Raw genomic sequence first — 18684 nt, forward strand, 5'->3', positions numbered from 1 at the left:
CAGTAACCTTGTTGGCGTCCCCTGCAAACACATACCATCTTGTTTCAGTTAACCACCTTGTATCCAGGCATCAGGATTTGAACATGGTAAAATATCTAGTTTCAGTTAACCATCTCTTGTATCCAGGCACAAGGAGCTGAACAGGATAAATTAATGCAAAATTTCAGTAACGTCGCCGCCTCCTTATCTGATCTTAGCGCTGGACTTATCTTGCAAAAATTAAACACAAAAATTTAGAGTATGCAGCACATATAATAATTCATATTGTACCAAATTTGAGCTCCATGACAAGACCAATAGCACAACAAATCTTTGGAAATATGTGAACTTGAATATCCAGTTCAACTGAATTGTGCAGGTAACCAGGCATATTAATAACAAGAAAATTAGGAAAAAGGAATGTCACCTTGATATGGTTCATATGCCAGAGGTAATTCCTTAGGGCTAATGGTTTTTACCTTTAAGGCCTCTAGGGAGCAAATCAGAAGCAACAATTGATGCCACCGCAGGTAGCTCCTCAACATGTAAACACTAAATAATCTAACGGACCACATATTTGAATATTTTGCACATAAGTACACATCAACAGTTTAACAAACATGTTGTAGCAAGCATGGGAAAACAATGGTACCTTTACAATTGGCTTTTTATGAGGAGCAGAAAATCAGAACAATGGCAATAAAAACCCTCCTAAATCAGTCTGCACCAATAACCCATTCAGAAAAAAGGGTTGATGGCTTCTTGCAACTTCACCTTCCCTTCAGCAATGTCCTAGACATGGAGAAAAGAAAAACAGTTAAAAATGCATAGAACAATATCTAGCATACACATATGTTTGCAATCTCAAAAAATTTACATATGGAATCTAATTGCAACATGGCAATATCATGTTGAGTTGTGAACTCCATGTTCCAAAGTTTCTATCTGAAAATCTCTGCGAGCCATACAACAAGCTCCATAGATTTTTTCAATATCAAAATGTTTGAAAGATAGCAAGCATGTACCTAGCAAACTAACTTCTGCAGCAACTGTACAAAACATGTTCCCTAAATTTCTAAAAATGAAGAAAGCAATAGAAAAAGATTTTTAGGAGGGCAAATTCACAACACGTACCACTCTCAATTAATGGCATGCATACACTATGATCTTGTTCACAAGAGAGTACAGAGGACCCCTCAAAATTTTTCTTCCTCATTGTAGAGGATGTGTTTCTCTCCAACAGATAATAAAAATTATTCAGCACTAAAGTGAATTAACCAATGAAAACTGTGTAACAAAAATGGGATTCTAGCAGGTAGAGATTATACAAAACTATTGTCTTATGGCTACATGGTTCATAAATGAATGCAACTTTACCTTAGCTACTGTAATACCCAAAAATGTAAATAGTGAAAATAGAGGAGAGCCCAATATTTTGTGATCTATACTTATCATCACATGTGAATATCATATTTAAAAAAACAAATAATTAATAAATGATATGCCACTAAATTATGCATCATGCTGGAATTTTATGTTGTGTGCATTTTGTGACAATAAAAATAATGTGACAAGAAATATATTAAAGACCAAAGTGGAATTTGACATCCAAAAGAAATTCTAGAAAAGATAAGAAAATAAATATTATGTAGAAAAAAGTGAACAAAGATAAATGATTCCTAAAATAGGGTTTGAATTTGTATAATTGACTCAAAGGTGAAGCTCATAACAAGATTCAAATTCAAATTTGAAATTTAAATGAGAAAGAGAACTAAGAAAAAAATGAAATATAAAGGGAAAAGGAATATGCAAAGAAAAATATACATGAATAAATATACTCCTTCATGTTAGTACATTTTATGTGCTCAATTACTGTGTCAAAACCCCAACATAAAAGGGAATTCAAATTATCGACTTTTAAATTTGGGAAGGAGTTCAAATCTGAAATCTAAAGATAGAAAATAAATAATTAAATAAAAGAACCAGCGCGCTTGGGCCATTTTCCTCCTCGGCCACCAACCAGCCCATCTACTCTTCCCCGCGCCCGGCCCATTTAGTTCTCCGCGCGGCCCATCTTCGCGCCTCACGACCGCGCGCGCGATGGCGCCGACGGCCGGGGCCCATATCGCCAGCCAGTATACTGCGTGCGTCCTCTAGTTGGCTTACCGGCATGTGGGTCCACCTGGCCATTGACTCACGCGTGCTCTCGCCACTGTCACACGGGTCCCACACGTAAGGAATCCCTGGAGATCTTCCTCACCCCCGTAACCGAAGGCCGCTTCCGCTGGGATCTCGCGTGCCTGACCGCGACCAGCTCGGAGTTCACCCGTCGCCCTATAAGTCCGCTGCTCACATCCTCCTTCGGCTAGAGATTAGGCTTAAACCACCACGCACGGCCGATTAGACAGTATGAGAGGGAGAGCTTGAAGACGCCGCCGCGGTCAACCCCCGCTGGCAACACCGCGCTGCCGACGATTTGGCCTTGGCGTGTGTTCCAGTCCCAGTGCGTTGCTCGGGGGCTCGCTTCGCGTCTGGGGGCTTCGGCGGAGTCCCTGGAGAGGCGACGTGGCCGATTGGGTGAAAACCGGCCTCTGCGTTGCCCGGAATTCCTCGCCGTAGAGCACCGCCACCACGGATCCGCCCTTCACCGCGGATAGCTGCGCCTTCATCTCTAACCCCCGGTGAGCACGCTACCCATTGCATCGTATTGTCATACTCGTCGTGTAGCATAGTTTGGACCGGAGTATGGCGGTAGGAATCGTGGGCGCGCGAAGTCCGGCCATGGCGCCGCCGTGTCGTGCTGTTCCACCATGGGACTATGTGTGGCCACCGGAGTTCGCCTGGGAGGGAGAAACTAGTGCCCGTCCGTCGGATTCATATCAGACGGGTAAGATTAGATGGTGCATACCGATTGGGGAGGGCTGTCCTGGAACGTTAGATCGTGATCCGGTGGCGCGGAGTGAATCTGCGACTCATTATATCCGGACCGTTCGCTATTGATCCGGCGGCTAGCGCGGCGTACCGCTTGGGGAAAATTGTGATCTAATCCTGGCCTCTGGATCTGATCTGAGCGGCCAGGGTTTCTAGATACCCCTTCGGCGTGTATGTTTCGCAAAAGAGACCCCGCCAAACTTTGGAAACAACCCGCAGTCCTCAGAGTACTATTCATTGTGTCTTTGGGATCTTGCACCGTGGTCCCTGTCTTTCCTGATAATAGTGCGCCCAGTCTAGATAGTTGATAAAACCAGGAAAATCATTTAGAAAATAGTTTTTAATACATATTTAATTGCAGAAACTTGTTTAAATTGTAGAAAATTCATATGAGCTCCAAATTACCCCATTCCACTTTCTAAAATTTTGTAATATTAATGTCTATCATTTAGTGTCTCTGTTTTTGCATGAAAACAGTAAGAAAATTAATTTCTTATTTAATCCTATTTCAAGCACATTAAACCCTAGGAAATTCATAACTCCTCCGTTTTAACTCCGAATTGATCCGTTCAAGTTGCGTTAGTCTCGTAGCAACGCGTAGATAATTATTATGCAGTATGTTCTTATGTTTGGTGTGATGTTAATTTTGCCTATACCATGTCTGTCTGTATTGCTACGACTAGCGTGAGGTCACGAGTCACCTGAAGAGCAAGTTGGTACCTGGAATCTCAAGTCCCAGGCAAGTTGTGCCCTTGATCACTTCTTTTACCCACTCATGTTCTGATTAATCATAATGATCTGCATAGGTTAATTTTGATGGGACCCAATAGGTCACCCTAGTTTGTTCATCCTGAATACCTTGTTTACCCCTGAATCACTTGGGTAGTTCTGCCACTGCTTTATATGGTTTTGGGTTAATATTTCATTACATCTATGTTCCAATTATGTTGTTATTCTATTTATGTTCATGACAAGATCATTAAAAGTTAATTGGAACATAGAGCTTAACTTGAGAACCACGTGCCACCACAAGGGTTTAATGGGACGCCCTTGGCTGACTAATTAGGAAAGCTAGTGGAGGACTACCTTACCCGAAAGGGGCAAGGGCAGTAGGGGAGTGGTCAGTGTAGGGAGGCCCTCGGGAGGATTTTGCTGTGATGGCGGTCCTGCAAGGGATTCCTGGGAAGGCCCTCGGGAGGATTTTGCTGTGATGGCGGTCCTGCAAGGGATTCCTGGGGAGGCCCTCGGGAGGATTTTGCTGTGATGGCGGTCCTGCAAGGGATTCCTGCATTGGAGCTTCCTATAAACTGTAGCGGGTTTTCTGAAGCTAGTGGAACTTTGTAAAGGCCTCGTAGTGTTACCCTGCCTCGCCTCCTCGGTAGAGGTGTATGGGAAGTCGCGATCCCTTGGCAGATGGGTAACATGACTTGTGGGTAAAGGGTACCACCTCTGCAGAGTGTAAAACTGGTATACTAGCCGAGCTCACGGTCATGAGCAGCTCAGGACTCTCTGATGATTAATTTATGGAACTAAATTCAATTTGTCATATGCATTGCATCGCAGGTGATGATGTTACTTTTGTTCTACTACTTAATTGGGTTGGTATTTACTTATACTTAGTAACTGCTAATAAAATTTTGACCAACTTTAAAAGCAATGCTCAGCTCTAACCATCCTCTTTGGTAAGCCTTACACTTCACGTGAGCTCCCACCTTTGGTGAGTTCACGCACATTATTCCCCACAACTTGTTGAGCGATGAACGCATGTGAGCTCACTCTTGCTGTCTCACACCCCCCACAGGTCAAGAACAGGTACCGCAGGATGAGGCGCTTGGAGGATGTTGTGATGTGTTCGTGAGTGGTCTAGGTCGTCGTCTCCCAGTCAACTTTGGGTTGCTGGATCGTTTCCTCATATGATGTAATTATTTAATTATTTTGTATAGAACTCCTGTTATATAGTAAAGATGTGACATTCGATCCTGTGCCACTATGCATCATATGTGTGAGACTTGGTCCCAGCACACCTGGTGTTTATGTTCGTGCCCGGGTTTTTGACCCCTAAAATCCGGGTGTGACAGCTACCAAGGACAGTGAGATGGTAGACTGATATAGATATGTAGATTACAAACTGCATACTTGACCATAAGCTGCAATATGGTAGAGTCACCAAGTATTTTTGAATAGTTCCCACACGATGTAGCACACCATCAATATACAAGAGTTCATGGATGACAATCCTAAAAATTGGATAACATTTCAATCAACAACTGGATACTATTTCAATCAACAACTTGATACTATTTCAATCAACACTTCAGCAGGATACTACTTCAATCAACACTACAAGTCTAGAAGTGAGGATATTACTTCAATCAATACTAAGATGCGGTAGCTCATGGATGTCTATACAATGATGAGAGGTTATCCACAATCCACCAGGAGTTTGGACTACCTTTGCCAATTTTAGGGATCACTGACACAATAGAACACAAGTTCCAAGCATTGATAAACACACCAAAGCTCATCGAGCTGACTATATCAGGAGCCAAATCCTGCAAATGTTAACTGCACCAGCAAGGCACCAGCTAAATCAATCGTTATACTCACACTATGAATAGTACATGGGACATCATTCTAGTTCTAATCATAGAAATCAGAGAAGTCTATTCCCAGAAAGTGTAATGCATACTGCTAATTACAAAATCTCATTCTCCTAAAAAGATATGAAAAAGATAATTTCTACGAGGAGAACACACAAAAGACATTACATCCTACAAGGAGAATACACAGAAAGGATAAAATAATTAAAACTCGCATCACAAGAACCTCTCCTAAAAATAACATTGAATACTTAACATATGGTTGGGATCAAACCATATAAGTAATATGAATCAGACATAACACCACAAAAAATAGTTGTTTTTAAGCATCTCTAGAATTGAAGCTTGCCTTCTAGATGGGTTGTTCTTTTTCTTTGTCTGCCTTAAGTTTCAGTATGTGCATTGGCACAAATTTAGTTTAACATTGATAGCTGCTACTGGATGAAAAGATGTCATTGCCTTTTTTCATACAGACTTTACACTATTTTTTCCTTGGAGGTTAATTCAAATTCGGTACAATGCATGACTTTCCACATCTAGTTAACCATTTGAATCAAACCAACAAAATAACCAAAATGAGTAGAGAATACCTCACCAGAATTACAGTTCTTTCTCAGACATGAAGCTTGGATCTTTTTCTATAATAGGCACAAACTCACCTCGAGAGCAAGGTCGAAACGAGAACCAGCTCAGCACTCCCCCGTGAGGCCGGTGCGCCTAGCATTGCTCTAGCGAAGCAAGATGGTATAGGGATGGAACTGGCAAAGCAAAAGCACTCGTGATGGTCAAATCTCTGAAGCAGCATGACAAATAAGCAATTTTTTGAGACTTGAACTGCTAGGTATTCAATATCTCCAATGAAATCTCCCAAAATAATCAATTCACCAACACAAAAACCACAGAAATGAGCTACCTTAATGAAAATGTACATACATATCGTCTTAATAATCAAAAGGTGAACTCATGCAGGAACAACACCCCAAAAATTCAGTGCCTTGTTCAGAATAAATGAATGTCGTGAGGCTAAGGGCTTTTGACAATACATTTTCACTGTACAAGAAAATGAGAGAACCAACTCTTTCACAATGGGGCCAAGGGCTGTATGCATAGAACTAACAAAGTAAACCATTTCACGGTACCGTCTTAGGCTAGGCCTATGCAAAGATGAAGACTCTTACCAATCAAGTCCACATAAAGCATGTGGATAGATCATGGTCGACTAACAAAGAAACAGAACATAACTTTTTCATAGATTCCAGTCACTTCTATTTAAGTGTATAAAACCATAATTAAACATATATGTAGCTGATAAGAAAAACAAATAGTATTGAGACCGCTGTCGAATCCTTGAAGCCAAAGCCAAAGCTATAGTGTCAAGTAAAAAATATGATCACACAATTTTAGTGAGAAAGGAATAATATCGAGTAAAAATACTATCATGTAACTTTAGTGGAAAAGCAATAATATCAAGTAAAAAGTATAGGTACAAAATTATACTATCACATAATAGCCCGATCTCATATAAATTTAAATAATTCTTGTTATATTTGCAGACAACAGAAACCCTCCTATTTGTGCAAACTAAGTTATCTAACAAAAAGGGCCATCAAAACCATAATCAAGCATAAAGTAATGAAGCACATAATCGTTGTGAAGACATATTAACTAAGGAGGCTCATGCTCATCAATTGCTCACTCACTCGGTTTATATTTGAGGCTTTGAGCACGAATGCAGTGAACGTGAAAATGAGATATGTTGAACATGCAAATGAACTTGTTGATCCTCATGTATAAAGAAACAAGAGTAATCAGGGATGAAAAGTAGTATGCAAGCAGTAACCAATCAGCTAGGTTTTATTTCCACGCTGATGCTGAAGATTCTCTACTCAACTTCAAATAAGTAGCAATTAACAGCCACAAAGATTCATCACAAACTTGGATGACGCAAAGTTTAGCACATGATAGGATGATCAGAATGCAGGCATTTGGGGTGTATATCATATCAAGACAGCGATGACCTAACCATGTTGACTTCAATCGAGGCACCAAATGGAGGGAGCATAACGTAACCAAGGAGTATATCACAAATCACAAGTAACACATCTCCTCCACCACCAAGTTAAAAAGCCTATACTTTTCTTCAGTAAGATGACTTCATACATACCAATTCCTCTTCCTCGGTGTAATAGTCAGGAGCACAAGCAGTTCTATAGCCATAAACAAGCCTAGGAAGAAGAGTGTGAGGTCCTTGTCTCCTTGGAAGCGGAGCTGGAGCGGGAGCCGGAGGCAAAGCTAGGGGCAACGAGGGCATCTCTGCGGTCTACCGCCGCCGCGGCGCGAGCGGATCGAGGCGAGTGTGATGGTCGCCGTTCCATGAGTACCCTGCCACCGCAGCGGGTAGGATTCGGGTCGGCGGTGTGCGACGTGACTCGCGGCGGGACGTACGTGGCGGCGGCGACGTGGTGCGTGGAGGCGACGACGACGAGGTCCACATCGTCCGAGGACGCGGCGGCGTCGGGGAGCTTCTCTGTGTCGGTCGGACACTCGCTGCTGCCCACCCTGTCGCGCGTCGGCGATGGGGTGGCCTACTGCTGCGCCTAGATCGCCATGTGCTCGGATCGACGATGGAGATTGAGCAGGTGCGAAGGCGGCTGCCGTCGCTGCGTCAAAGATTCGCGAGCATCGGAGTTAAGGGTTACGGATGAGAGGCAGAACACGGCGGAGATTGTCTGGAGCGCGTGGGGGGCGAGAACCGCGGAGGTGGGGGGACGGCGGCGCCAGGGTGGTTGCGGCGCACGCGGGCGCCGCCGAAGGTGATGGGGTGAAGGAGGCGTGACGTATGGCGCGATGGGCTCACGACATATGATCCTACAGCCACGGAGCGGCAGAACCGAGATAGAAGATCCTACAGCCAGGGAGAGGCAGAACCAAAAAAAGGCAGGCTACCCTTACAGCCTTAATAGATAGTAGAGATGTGCACTTAAAAAGATAGTAAAATTTACATGAAATTCAAAAGCAAACAATTCAAATATATAGGATGTATGCTAGTGAGAAAAATGCTAAAAAGAAGAATCCATTTGAATAACTTCAGTTCATCCAAGAGATCTCCTTTAAGTATAGCTAGACACAAGCAAAATACCAACACAAAACTATACATTGCTATCTGAAATAAAAATAATATCTCACAAATCAAAACTATAACAGAACAACTTGCGCACCTGTTGTTTCATATTCATTTGTGTTCTTTCTGCCTAGGGAAGCTATTGAATAGGTTCCATGGATGGAAGTGATTGATCCTGTGGCGGTGAATGCAGTTGTTGTATAGAGATCTTGTTGGTGTTATTGAAGCAAAAGTTGTTTCTGCTATTGTTGCTCATACAACACATACTCTCCAGGCTTCTCCCACTGCAGGGACAACAGTAGCTTGTAAGAATAAACCACACAATTTTCTGTTATGAAGTAACAAGAGTATTCAGTTATACATTATCCAACAAAATCGACCTAGTGCTTCAAAGAGACATGGAAGTTGTAATGGAACAAGATTCTGAGGTATTATGTCAATGAGAAACAACCTACAAAATGGCTGGATAGGAACTTCCACATAGCATCTTGATCATATCTGGGTCATGACTCAGGACAGGCCAGTCAAGGTGTGCAACAAGCCTGCAAGTACTTTTATGCAACTCTAGAGAGAGACCACAGGGATACTACTGTAGTTCTATTATTATACCGACATTTTCTTGGTAGTTTAACGACTCATTATCTGATATAAACTCTGATTAGATCCTAGGAAGCAAGAGCTAGCTTTGGACTGTATTATAGTATGATGTATCAGCTTGAATTTACTAAAGAAAAACAATAGGCAAAATAAAAAAAGAAGGTTGAGCAATGATACCCAAATTACGAAACATTCAACTCTGTTGCTGGTACTGACTTGAGAGTTGAGACCTGCAACAACCATTCATTCAAAGCCAAAATATAAAAAGGAAAACACATAGCTGACAGAACATATTGTTGCAAAATAGGAATATCCATATATAGATTACAGACCAACAATCCTCTCTGCCTTTTCCCCGGTTCTTTTGTATTCCCAAATATGAGCTTCAGAACAAAATGGAGATGTATCTGAGCGAAAGAAACTGGGAATGACAATGCATGTATAGATAGAGTGCGTCAGACATTAGGAAAAAATACTCATTTTTATCTTTCTTTCTAAACAAGGAGGAAGGAATAACATTCAATAATTTATAGTAAATTCAGTAAATAATTCATCATATGGTCTACGGTACCAGTTTGTTTGAGTAGGCAGAGGTTAAAGGTTTTTTTTACCTGTGTGAGAAACTAAGAATTTCTCCTCTATATATGATGTCCGATGTTATTTTCCCTTGCCAGCTCAAGTTTTTTAATTTAAAACCAATAAACAATGACTTTATTAAATCTGTAAATGTTTCACAAAAATCTACTCAATGCGAAGACCATCTTTTGAGCTCTCAAAAGCTGACTTGGTAATTAATCTCAAAAGCTGACTTGCACGTTCTGAGAGAGGTTACCAAGGTCATTGCCGAGGTTGCCAGTGAGCTGATTTTCCTGTAAGCTCAGCCTCCTCAGGTTGGGCAGCGTGTACAGGTCGCCGGGCACGTTCCCGGTGAAATAGTTGCCGTCGAGGGAGAGGTCAGTGAGCGCCCTGCACCGGTTCAACCCGCTGGGTATCTCGCCGAAGAGGGCGTTCCCGGAGAAGCGCAGGACCTGGAGCGGCGAAAGGCAGAGCGCGGACGAGTTGATGCCGCCGGAGAAGTTGTTGCCGGAGACGTCAAGCGCCGTGAGGTTCGCCGCGGCGGGGAACGCGGGGTGCGGCCCGTCGAAGCTGTTGAAGGAGATGTTGAGGTCCTCGATCGCCGGGAAGCCGGCGGCGGGGAATGAGCCGGAGAGCGCGTTGGCGCTGAGGTCGAGCGCCCGCAGCATCGGGAGGCGGGCCAGCGCCTCCGGCGCGGCGCCGCAGAGCGCGTTTCGGGAGAGGTTGAGCGCGGCGAGGCCGTCGAGGGAGGCGACCGCGGGGGAGATGACGCCGTGGAGGCTCCTGTTGGAGAGATCCAGCGCGACGACCCGCCCGAGATCGCAGGCGACGCCCGTCCAGGAGCAGCAGGCGGCGGCGGCGCCGGGACCCCACCCGACGAGCCCGGCGGCCTTGCTGTCCCAGCCGCCGGAGAAGTCGAGGAGCGCCCTCAGGTCGGCGGGGTGGCACGCCTGGGACTCTAGGGACCGGACGACGTGCAGCAGCACGGAGACGAACAGGAAGTGGAACAGCCAGCGGGAGCCTCCCATCTCCGGCGAGTGGCGGCGGGATCCGGGAAGGAGGCGGCTCTTTTCCTGCAGGGCATGAACGGCCGCGAGCGCCGCGAGGGAGGGAAGCATGCAATTCTTCTCGCCGCCGGTTGCTACGCTGCGTGCATCGACCGAGCACCAGGAGCAGGAGCGGCGGTTACGTTACGACGAGAGCTAGGCACCGGGGGAGTGCGGCGCGCTCGTCGTCGTCGATGGTGGTGTGGGGTGGGGCGTGGGATCTGGGCACCGGGCGGGGGCGCCAACAGCTTCTCCACCGGCGGTGTACTTGTGAGACGTGGATCTGGCCGCCGAGGGGTGCGACGCTCATCGTCGTCGGCGAGTGTGGGGGGATCTAGGTACTGGGGGAGGAGCGGAGCGGTGGATAGGCCTCGTTGGCGACGCCGCCGAAGGGTGAGCGGGGCGGTGCCTGCACGGCGATGGATGGGGGCGGGGTGGTTGCCAAAGTCAGGGACGGCTGGGACGAGGGAGGGGGCGGAGCACGGTTAGATCGCCCTGGATGAAGCGAACGGTCCAGATTCACGGATGGCAGAACGAAAAAAGGCAGGCTACCCTTAGAGCCTTAATAAGTAGTATAGATAGCCATAGTTGTACAAGGAGAAACAAAAGGGGAGAAAATAGAATAAGAAAGAATGGCACGTTCTGAAACAATTGGCCCACAAGCTAAGATCGAGCGCCATGTTATAAAATATACTAGAGTATAATCACCATTCCAAACTAGAACATTTTCATCGTAGCATGTCATGTTAATCGGCAGAAGTAACCGCCAGTACTGGATATCAGTCAGCATCACCATCACTGCGTACTTTGAGACAGAGATGCGCCTTCACAGGCTTGTGGTCGGAGCTCCGGACACAGTCGAGTGATTCGTACGAGCTCAGCACTGCATCCAGGCCTGAAGACTGGCCAACCTTGAACAGTATCCTGTCCGTCCACGAAGGCACTCGTACCTGCACAGGTGAACAACCCGATGGATGGATCGATCACAAGCAGCACAAAAAGCTGGGGTCGTCTATCTGCAAGTGATGTTTAGTTGGATCAAAGATATATATACCTTGTAGCTGGTGTCGTAGACGCTGCCCCCGACGTCGTACTTGTACGTGGGCTTAAACGACAGCGTCCCCTCGCAGTAGCCGCTGAACACCTGGCCCTTCTCGGCCTCTTGCAGCAGCTGGTCTCTGCCTCTTAGCTTCTGATAATGCAAGAACAGAAAGAACTTAGAAACATATGAGACGCTGATCATCTTCCTCAGAAAGAACAGCAAGGCACTCACGCTCTGGCGGTTCTCCTCGATCATCTTCCTCGCCGGTGTCGAGCTTATCCCTTGGAGCCTGTAGTTGAGGTCGCCCAGCCACACCGTTATGTCGGCAGACTGCGCGTACGGCGTCGGCGCGCCGTACCTGGCGAAGAGCGACTGCGAGATGTGCTGGAACTCCGCGTTCCTCTTCTCCACCTTGTGCTCGTGAGCTGCGGGTTTTTTATTACACCTTTGTTACTTCGAGATGGCAACTAACCTGCAAGATACCCCCCCTGACGATCGAAAAAAGCATGGCCTGGCGATTGAAAACTAATTAACCTGCAAGATGGCAGGACACGAAGACCATCCGGATCCCGCTGAAGTTGATGTACATGGCCACCGCTCCTTTCTTCCTCCCGATGATACCCCCGCAACCCCCAACCGCGTGTTTGTCCACCTTCATCTCTGTCCAAAACAAAGAACTGAACAGACTGGGGCAACGAAGACAACAACAAAAAAATACTAATTTGACTGACGAAGAAAGATGCACTATAAGCAGTCGTCGTCTAAGAAAAACTATGACGATCAAGTTCACAGTCACCTCTGATGTACTTCTCCGAGCTCCTTGAACCGAAAAGAAGCATCCGGAGAGACTGCATGCTCTTCTGACCCAACAGCCTGCAGGTTTCATCATGGACATCAAACCTCATGAGAATGTTGTGCAGTGGAAACAGCCCCTCTGAGATGATGATCAATGGAAGAGACGACGAGAGTAGATACAGAGAGAGAGAGAGAGAGAGGTCCACTCTACTGGCTCCTTACACGTGTGTCCCCGCCAACGCCTCCTGCAGGACCCTTGAAACGTCTGGCTTCGGCGCCTCCTGCAGCCCGACGACCAGCAGATCGAACTTCCTGTCGGAGCTCACCAGCTTCGCCACATCTTCCGCGGACATCTTTCGCCAGTCAGCAGAACACAACACGCATCGAGATCGAGTCAACGTGGGTTGCATTGGAAACATCACACCGCGCGTCGACGTCGAGAGGAGAGACGATGGACCGAGTCGTCACGATTATATATATATATATATATATATATATATATATATATATATATATATATATATATATATATATATATATATATATATATATATATATATATATATATATATATATATATATATATATATGTACCTTGCTGTTCATGTTCCAAGTGACGATGCAGACGCAGAGCACGGAGTTCGTGGTGAACTCGCAGGCTCTCTGCACCGGAATGGTCTTTATCCCTTCGTGAGTCCCACCCTCATCGTCGACCGAGACCATGCCATTGTTGAGTTTGAGTAGCTTGCTTCCCCTGCAATGTTGTGTGCCAATCAAGAGACGCAGAAGAATCATATCATACGGGGGGAAAAGAGAGAGAGAGAGAGAAATGTTTGCAAAGTTGAGATGAGAGGTACCGTTTCGGAAGAGAGAAGAAGCCGCTGCTGCTGCTGCAGTTGCCCATATGCCGACTCACTGAAAACTGAACTGAACCCTTTGTACGTTCCTGATCATCGATCTAGCGTGGAGGAGATAGCAAAGGAGCCCTTTTTTTTTATACAGCTGTGTTGTGTTCGAACGGTCGAGGGTTACTTCCAGGTTTCAGCCACAGAGAGGACCTATCGGATTTCGATACGAATACTACTGGCCTCCGAAATTTCTCTGCGGCTTTTGAGCGTTCATGTGTACTGTTTCCCATGTGCTCTTGAGAAGGGAAAATTTTCAAAGCGCTACGAAACGGCGACAGGTGGAGTAGCCAAGAACCAGCCATTTGGGGCCAGCTGGATTTTTGATTGTTAGGTACGCAGTACTGCACATCCTCCTTGATGTGACGTCGACGGGATCTCGTCTGTCTTCCCGTCATTAGAAGGCGGCTACAGCAGTCCATGTGTTATTAGGGGAAATGCGAAAGAGACTGCGTAGAGGAATAGGGGCCAGGAAGCTGCTATTCTGCAGTTTGGCACGTTTGGTTTGGTGGTGAAGTAAGGAAAGGGAAGGCAGTGCAAGAAACCTTGGCTGGCCATGGACTTGTCACTTGTGATTGAGAAGCAGAAGCTCCTCTCGGGAACATGCTGGACCCTTCATGAAGCCACCAGATTCAACGGCTAGGTGATGATGGCCTTTGTGAACTGTGAATTCTACAGATTGGTGACCCAATGGCCTTCTTGAATGAATCCTACAAAAAAAAGGGGGGGGGGGGGGGGGGGGGGGGGGGGGGAAGCATCTGGTCCATTCCCCAGAGACGTTCCAGTCAAATGACGATCGAGTAAAAGCGCTTGAATCATCCGTCGTCCCTTGTTGGATGATGTCCCAGTCAGAGCAAATAAAATGGTTTCCGTTGCTCATTTGGTTGCCCGTCCTTCTAACTCCCAATGTCAACGGAGTCGTACTGTGTTGTGGCCACGAGTGCCAGGACGGCACATGACAATTGGTAAACGGCAGTGGCCGGCTTCGACTAGGCCGCCAGCCGAATCAGGCTCGTGCGCCAGCCTGCTTTGCATTCAGATTCCAGTCCGCTGCGAGCCGACTTGAACCCAGAACGCGAGCATGTCACAAGAATCATCCTTCCTTGTGATACCATCGATGACCTCAGCACTGTCTGCTGCATCTCGTGGATATAATCAAGCATCGCCTAGGAATAGCTTGACACACAACAAAGTTCAAGCCGAAACCAAATCATACACAGTCGGCAGTCCAAGCATTATTCACAGAGCATAAGGACAATTGCAACTGACCACAGAACATTGTTGAATGATAACATCTCTGCAAATCCACCAGTGCAAACAAAGACTAGACCATACAGGTAGGCAAAAACGAAATACTGGTCGCAGCACAACCCAGTTGCTACACCATTGTCAGTTTTGTCACTAAACTTGGAACAACAAAGAAACTTAAGCAGGCACTGTAGCCACTAACTCCATAGTACCTTGCAGTGGCCTCGAACTAACGGTTGCCTTTGTAGCACCTAACAGAAACCAAAAAAATAATAATATCAGTAAGTGGTTGCAAACACGAGAACGAACTTTTCAAATAAAGGGGGTGGGATAAATGATCCCCGTATAAATTATAACTGTGTAGCAAATTTGCAAAAAAAAAAACAGTAAAAAAACCAACAGCATATTCTCATTTACTATAAAATGAAACCATATAAACTTTTAGTATCAATTTATTATAATTCTAATTTCTAAACACAGAGCAAGAGGAATCTGCCCCAGCTAAAGATTATCCTGGTTATCTGCCAATTCCAACCAGGACAAAAAAATAAATTTAACACAAAAGAACAAAACTATGCCAGTTCCATGATCAGGACAGGGAAGGCGGCTCAATGGCAAAACAAGTTTATGTTTCCAGTTGGCACTTGGCAGAATATTTGAACAAACCAGCAAGTTTAAATGCCAAGCCAATAGGTTAGAAGTTATACTTCAACTGATCAAAAATACAAGTCCATTGTCGACAAGGTCTACGATGTGATCCTTTGACTGTCAATATCCATTAGAAATTTAAAATATATTTTTCCTTACATAGAAAAGAGTTGTATGTTATGGATATATTATTCATAAAGAATCTAGCAATACCAAATTTATCTTGTACACCCATGCAAAATTTAGATATTCATAGTCAAAGGTTTAAAGGTTTGACTTCGACAGACTTGTATCTACAATCGGAGGAACTTGTTTTACAGCTCGGCAGATTGTGTCCAGGTGATGGTTTGCATTCCCACAGATATATCAATCTGGAAACTTACAACATGGGTTCTTGACTGTGATTTATTTCTTGTAAGTAGTGTGTTTACCGTTAACCTGTTCTACACAAGACCTAGTTATTACCAGAAACACAAAAACCACCAACAAAAATGCATGATAGCTAAAAATTCACCAATGGATCATCAAGGCATGTTCAAATACTCCTTCCACTTAGAGCCCCAAATAGACAAAAAAAACAGAAGTATTCAATATGGTAACCAAACCAGATTCCAGTCTCAAGATTTTCACATCAAATTCAATGCTACACTCGCATAGAGAATATATCACACTTGCATGACAATATCAAGATGGGTAGCAGGAGAATAAACATTACCCAAAAACGTAATTACATAAGATTAAATTTCTGGATGATAAACTGTGTTTCAAGGCAATTGAAGAGTCAAATTTATGATATGAACCAAGGTTTTTATATTAAAAAAAGGAAACATATCAAACAGGAATGAGTTCCCACTTCCCACTGATATACAACCATACAACCAGGATGTACTAGCAATGGCCCAGGTTGTTCTGCAAACATAGAATCGAGAACCTGGTACCTGTTTTTGGCTTTTTGCATTTGTAAAGCTCTAGGTGCAGTCCCGACCCGTAGATTCTATCAGTTTGAGCACAATAAATTTTCCTTTAGACCTTCCAAATGCATAATTTCCATAGTAGTTTTTATGCATAGAAAATCTTAATAACTTCATAGTTCATACATGCACAACACATAGACATTAATCTGCTGTGGCAAGCAACTGTGAATCTGCAGCCATCATGTTATCAGATCATAATATTAAAGGAAGAGTTTAGACTTGACCATTGTGGATATGAAAAATTCAGTGCAAAGGAGCTTCATGTTTGTTCAATTGTTCAAAGAAAAATTATTAGGGGAGAAGCAAAGCTTTAATTTTGTGCAGATAAAACATAAATATACCATAAAAATTTGGTTACAACAATTGTGGGTCGTTCATAAACTGAACGGGAAACAGTTTCTCCAGTAACCAAATCGAACAAGTAGCAGAGCTACTCTAGACTAGAGTCACAACTTAGGAGAGGTGCAGAACACATCCTAGCCAAAGCATGCATATTGGAACCATACCATTTAGATTTAAGACCACTAGCGACGGAAAAAACATGCATCTAGGAGCACCGGCCGCCAGAATACCAGTGATTCATCTGTACCCAAAGTACGCTTCTATGATCTTTCAACTTGCTCTACTCTATCATTTGCTGGTCAATTCATCCTTGCACAGAAATTGGAATCATGACACCGATGGAATTTTGGTGCAGCTAGGTCAGGCAGGAGCTGATCTGGTAAGTGGCTGGGGATAGGCAGAGCTTGTTCACTGATCAGATGGAGACAATTTGAGCTGCAAGGAAGACCAGCATTGGAAGGGTGACTCCGTGCACAGCGGACTGTGTTGGCACATCAGCTGCATCAGTTGCGGCAGCACCAGATCCAGAAGCAAGGAGAAAAGGCATGGACGGACACAATACCAGCATGAGTGGGAAGGGGATTTTGGCAGCGGCAATCTAACCAGAAGGGAGGGAGGTCACAGGAGCCCATGATTTGAGTAAGGCCAATAGAAACGATGTCACCATGCCCATAGTAGAACGGATCATTCCTTGTGCCTTTGATGCGCGTGAAGACTATGTTTCTTGATGTAGAAACGGTTTCTCTATTTTCTCCTCTCTCCTCAAAAAAATCTTTGCCGCATCAGCAAAATGCTTATCTGACTGGATAATAAATACACATAAAAACTACCCTAGTTTCTTCATTAGGAGTGCCTTAACAATTCAAGCAGAGGAGTAATAAACATTAAATAATACAATACCAACAGACAGTTCAACAAGACCACCAACTTAATGAAACCCACCAGTGAACTAAAACACCGAATCCAGCAGTTCAGCCGGTCAACTCTTCTTGGAACCGCAGAATTTAAACTATGATGACCTATTGCCGCATTGATTAATCCAACAAAACACGGTGAATCTAACCAAGTTCAAGTCAACAGATCATTCCACCAGAACATGTAATGAGCTATGACCGACCGCGGCTCATCTATCGTGAATACAAAACAAAATCGCTGCGAACTACATGCAATTGCAGAGATCAATCAATCACCACAAGACAGAAACCTATTGAGGGGAAGAGAAGGACGAGGAGCTCACCTCTGGAGGTGGGGAAGCAACGGACGGGCCTACAGATCGAGCTTGAGTTCCTGGATGTCGCCGTCGCGGGCGAGGAAATGGAGGATGTAAGGGGTGGCGCGGATGACGGCGGCGCAGGAGGCCATGATGATGATGTGCGACCGCAGCTGCTTGTACGCAGCCTCCTTGCTCGGGCGCCGCGGGAGCGAGCCGAGAAACATCTTGATTTGCTTCTCTTCTCCGAAACCGATCGGCGGCGAGGGTTTCGGGCTGTGGAGGCTGTGCGGCGGGGAGGGAGGCGGAGAGGGGCTCGGGTTCTATTTACGCTCAGGTCCCACTCTGGATTTCGGAGACGAATGGGCCTCCGACCCAAATGGGTTGACCGGTTGCTTACCGTCGTTCGCCGTAAAATTGGCCCGATTGGCCTTCTAGAAAACGTCATAACAATAACACAAATCAGGGACCCAATAAAATAACGAAAATGACGATGACACGACGATAAAATCAGCAACAGCAGCAATCTCTATCTCTACTAACAATTAAGCGCAGAGTGTAGACCGCCCCCGCCCCTGACCTCCAAAAACACTGCGCCCGCCTTCGCCTGCCTCACGCCGGAAATCTCGCCGTCGAAACACCCCGCCATACCGCCCACCCGCAACTCCAT

At 45.1% G+C, this 18684-nt stretch overlaps 2 protein-coding genes and 1 long non-coding RNA gene across 3 annotated transcripts; all 3 read right to left on the reverse strand.

The window, feature by feature from the left end:
* Window positions 1-8568: 8568 nt before the first annotated feature.
* Window positions 8569-9760, reverse strand: LOC103645472 (uncharacterized). Its single transcript, XR_002266854.1, has 3 exons — window positions 9561-9760; window positions 9406-9458; window positions 8569-8915 (listed from the first exon to the last, which is right to left on the reverse strand). It is a non-coding gene; the product is annotated as an uncharacterized lncRNA (long non-coding RNA).
* Window positions 9761-11385: 1625 nt separating this feature from the next.
* Window positions 11386-13633, reverse strand: LOC100279724 (uncharacterized). The gene is given in 8 exon segments (NM_001152683.1): window positions 11386-11800; window positions 11905-12042; window positions 12124-12317; window positions 12427-12552; window positions 12689-12765; window positions 12910-13040; window positions 13282-13441; window positions 13545-13633. Coding segments are annotated over 8 exon segments (1044 nt in total). The 5' UTR covers window positions 13592-13633; the 3' UTR covers window positions 11386-11629.
* A 1172-nt stretch (window positions 13634-14805) lies between these two features.
* On the reverse strand, window positions 14806-18371 carry LOC100192814 (uncharacterized). Its single transcript, NM_001367492.1, has 2 exons — window positions 18042-18371; window positions 14806-15091 (listed from the first exon to the last, which is right to left on the reverse strand). Exon 1 carries the CDS (start codon window positions 18239-18241, stop codon window positions 18071-18073), a length of 171 nt encoding a protein of 56 aa, NP_001354421.1. The 5' UTR covers window positions 18242-18371; the 3' UTR covers window positions 14806-15091; window positions 18042-18070.
* Between the last annotated feature and the right edge of the window lie 313 nt (window positions 18372-18684).

The sequence above is a fragment of the Zea mays genome, chromosome 1 (genome assembly GCF_902167145.1).
Source record: "Zea mays cultivar B73 chromosome 1, Zm-B73-REFERENCE-NAM-5.0, whole genome shotgun sequence".
NCBI classification, from domain to species: domain Eukaryota; kingdom Viridiplantae; phylum Streptophyta; class Magnoliopsida; order Poales; family Poaceae; genus Zea; species Zea mays.

What these genes read in the sequence shown, in the direction of transcription:
- LOC100192814 (NM_001367492.1), bottom strand. Translation starts at nt 18,241, where the DNA reads ATGTTTCTCGGCTCGCTCCCGCGGCGCCCGAGCAAGGAGGCTGCGTAC.